Source organism: Brachyhypopomus gauderio, chromosome 10, assembly GCF_052324685.1.
Source record: "Brachyhypopomus gauderio isolate BG-103 chromosome 10, BGAUD_0.2, whole genome shotgun sequence".
Lineage (NCBI taxonomy): Eukaryota > Metazoa > Chordata > Actinopteri > Gymnotiformes > Hypopomidae > Brachyhypopomus > Brachyhypopomus gauderio.
In genome coordinates, this window is record NC_135220.1 from 20,814,791 (window position 1) to 20,818,774 (window position 3,984).

Here is a 3,984-nt window from a genome sequence, read left to right on the forward strand (position 1 = left end):
GGCGTCCTGCCTGTGTGTCGTGCTCAGGCGTCGTACCTGTGTGTCGTGCTCAGGCGTCGTACCTGTGTGTCGTGTTCAGGCGTCCTGCCTGTGTGTCGTGTTCAGGCGTCCTGCCTGTGTGTCGTGTTCCTACCTATTTTAAGTCCTACATCACCTTTATGGTCTTTATGTAACTGAGTGTTATGTAAAGGGGTTTTGGTGTTTGAGTTTTGCTGAGTGCTCTTTAGACATTCAGAGCACAACACGGGTCAGAATGATTCAGGCGAATAATGAATGAAGTAATAAATGTTGAAGTAAATAAAGACTATGTGCATTAATTATTCCCTGCAGGTGTCCTCCTCTGATGGACATTACGCTACACATGCTAAACGGTTACCTGTTGGCATCGAAGGCCTACCTGAACGCCCACCTCAAGGAGACTGCCGAGTTTGAGCGGCACGCCCAGACTATCTCCAACCTGGGCCTCACTGGACAACCGGACACCCCGGAGGTCACCAGGGAGGAGCTGAAAAACGCCCTGTTGGCTGCACAGGTAACCGACACACACAGTCACACCCACAGGCCAGCTCTCTCTCTCTTAGATCTACACGCCGTAAGAAGAGATACCCGCCTAATGCAATGTGATGTGTCTCCTCCCCTGCTGGCCCGTAGGACAGCGCTGCGGTGCAGATCCTGTTGGAGGTGTGTCTGCCTTCATCTGAGGAGGAGCAGCTGGGTGAAGGAGGAGACCAGGACAGCTTGCTGAGGAGGGTTCAGTCTGGTTCAGGCGAGCCTGTGAGGGAGCAGGGGACAGCAGGAGGTGCACGGGGAACCCTGAGCTCTCAGCAGGCAGAGGGCGGGGCCTCCGGCATCCAGGGGGCGTGGCAGGATGAGGGCGGGGCTTCGGGAGCTCAGAGGGAGTGGCAGGCTGAGGGTGGACTTCTTAGCGACCTTAGAGAAGTGCAGTGTCTCGTCTGCTGTCTGCTACATCAGATGTTCATCGCGGATCCCAACATCGCCAAGCTGGTTCACTTCCAGGTACGACCTGATCTACTGTAACCACAGTAGCACAACTAACGACCCTTTTAAAGAACCGAATGCTGCTGTCGGCTACACAACAGCCATTAACAAAGGGAATTCTGGTTGTACAGTTAAGACTGTGGGGTGTAGAGTGTGTGTAGATGGAGTATTTGAGGTTGGTGTGGTCAGTGGATGGTGTAGGCGGATCGCTCGTCATCGCCGATTGCATCTTTGTCCTGAAAAAAGATTGATGGCAAGCTTGTTGTGATCATTTAGCTACATTTCCCATTACCATTAACACCCACTGGTGGGAAATAGCTCCACTAGATGATGGTGTTCACGCTGCGCGTTCTCAGCTCAATTAAGTGTGATGTCTGCTTTTACGCTTCAGGATACCACCACTGTTAGCGTCACTGTTAGCATCTGCGTAGCCTGTAAAGAAACACAACAGTAGACGTTCTTCATGTATCCACCCTTGCTCTGTATACCCCCCCTTAACCGAGTGGGGCTTCTGGAGCGGGCGATGTGGGCGGGGCGTGCTGTGAGGCCTGACGTGCTGGCTCCTCCCACAGGGTTATCCTCAGGCCCTGCTCCCGCTGACCGTGGCTGGCATCCCCTCCATGCACATCTGCCTGGACTTCATCCCCGAGCTGCTGGCCCAGCCCCAGCAGGAGAAGCAGGTGAGGTGGAGAAGGTGTGCGTTGCGGGTGGAGGTTTGGGCTTAAACGGAGGCCTCGGGGACCCACGTCCTGACTGCAGCGTGCTCTCCCCCCCCCCCACAGATCTTTGCCATCCAGCTGCTCTCTCACCTGTGCACTCAGTACGCGCTGCCCAAGTCCCTCAGCGTGGCGCGGCTGGCCGTCAGCGTGATGGGGACTCTGCTCACAGGCAAGACGCCCCCCCCACCTTCCTCCTGCTAGCGTGTGCTGCCCTCTGCTGGTTTTCACTGAGCATTACAACAGCTGTATTGTACTGTGTGTCCCCAGTTCTCACGCACGCCCGGCGCTTCGTGTTCTTCATGCCCACCTTGCCGTGCCTGGTGGCGTTCTGCCGGGCCTTCCCCCCGCTCTACGACGACGTGGTCTCCCTGCTGGTGCAGGTGGGCCAGGTGTGCGCCGCTGACGTCGCCACCAAAAGCCGCGACATCGACCCGTTTATCGCCAGTGAGTTTTTTTTTTTTGCAGTGAATTTAGCTGTTCGTTCAGCTCCAGTGAGTTTACGGTGAATTTAGCTCCTTGTTTCTCGTTGTTTGTGTTCGTAAAACGCGTGGAAGATGCAGTGGCCGTTTGGTAAATCTCCGTGTGGTGATGCCCATACCTGGACATGCTGGTGTGTGTTTGTCAGGACTGCAGTACATGAAGGGGACGGCGCTGGAGACCCTGGGCGCGGACCTGAGCTTGACCCGCACCGCTCTACCCGACGTGTGCGTGGAGGAGCTGGGCACCGCCGACCCTGATGTCCAGCTGTGCTACAGCATAGAGGCCGTCTTCATGGACATCATTAGGACCTGCACACAGGGACTCTGAAGAGCAAGACCGTGTCAGGAAGAACTTGATGGACATTATGTGACATTTGGAGTGTTACACAGAGATCCTCTTCAGCTGTTGAACACACCGACTAATAAACAGGGAACAATATCTGAGATTATAATACAAAATAACCTCTTTTTTTGCAAGGATAAGTCAGTATTTTGTAAAGGCCTAAAAAACAATCTTTTTAAAAGCATGAATCTACAGTGCTTGTAGGTACTAAACACAAAACAGCAAGGTCTGATTCCTTTAAGTGCCACAGCTGTTATACCAGCAAGGTGTACAGGAACTGAAAAGACTGATCAAGAAAGGGCTCTCGAAAGAGATTTTGGAGGTTTTCTCAGGACATGCGTGTGTGTGTGTGTGTGTGTGTGTGTGTGTGTGTGTGTGTGTGTGCGTGCATGCGTGTCTGTGTAGTAGGTGTATCTTGGTGTTTGCCACTGCTGTTACTTTTTAATTAGATGTCAGAGTGTGTAGTAGACACTCAGCATTATTGGTCTGTTTTTTTAGACTGCTTTACGAAATATTTCCTTTGCTCAGAGCCACGTTGTTTTGAGAGATTTTGAAACATTGAGTATTGAAAATCTTCTGATTTTGTATTCTCTTCAACCTTAATTATGAACATGTGTAGTAAAACTTTGAAACTCTCCAAGCTTCCTTTGTGTTTTGAAGAGACTGTGTGCATTGCTTGTGCCTGCAAGCACCAGCCGGGAGGAGCTAGTGTTTCAGTTTGAACCAGGAATGGGTTTCTGAAATATGATGAACCACTTTAACAATCTAGTGAAGGTGCGTGTTTACATTTGCCTCTTTTGCTGTCGCGGGTAAACATTTTCTTGACATAAATGTGTGCACTCTCTGTTTTGGCCACTTGGGGGCACTCCTGATACACGGTAGCACGGCCACTGCATGATTCAGTAGCTTTTCTGAGACGTAGTTGCCAAGTCAGTAACCAGAGGCAGCTGTAAACCTGTGTGCTAGTGTTCACCACTCTAATGACTCCAGCCCTCTCTCACGATAACTATGGGTCCTCATCCTTATATGTGCATAGACGGATTGGCGGAGGGGTGGACTCGATTTTCCCCCCGGGGTGGATATTGTGATATGGTAGCAGGCAGCAGTAACATTATATACAGACAATACTCACTACACTCTTACACACCACACACATTTGCTCTTGTGCAACGCAGGACACAAGACCAAGTGTGGACAGCATTCATCAGGCATTCACACCATACGGTTGGATGTAGTGTTGTGTGTATTAAAAACTGCCAAACATTCGTTATGGTGCGTCTGGTGTGTGGTGTTCCTTCAGTGTTTTGTGGTTGGGAATGTCCAGTAGCAGGACACAGCAGGAGAGATCTTCCTAGAGCACCTTTGTGGAATCAGTCCATGGCTGTAGGCTCCCTGATATAGTGTCATGGGTGGTCAGGGTTGTTCAGAATTTCCTCTTGTTTGC

General features: G+C 51.2%; 1 protein-coding gene across 1 annotated transcript in view; it reads left to right on the forward strand.

Annotated features, from left to right (window-relative positions):
- The window catches only part of ints2 (integrator complex subunit 2), a 16,277-nt gene extending 13,102 nt beyond the window's left edge, over nucleotides 1-3,175 (forward strand). Inside the window, exons 20-25 of the mRNA XM_077020415.1 lie at nucleotides 331-532; nucleotides 652-1,017; nucleotides 1,572-1,679; nucleotides 1,782-1,887; nucleotides 1,986-2,162; nucleotides 2,344-3,175. Coding sequence (XP_076876530.1) covers nucleotides 331-532; nucleotides 652-1,017; nucleotides 1,572-1,679; nucleotides 1,782-1,887; nucleotides 1,986-2,162; nucleotides 2,344-2,525 — 1,141 coding nt within the window. The 3' untranslated portion in view covers nucleotides 2,526-3,175. The remainder of the gene's footprint in view (nucleotides 1-330; nucleotides 533-651; nucleotides 1,018-1,571; nucleotides 1,680-1,781; nucleotides 1,888-1,985; nucleotides 2,163-2,343) is intronic.
- Nucleotides 3,176-3,984: the final 809 nt, after the last annotated feature.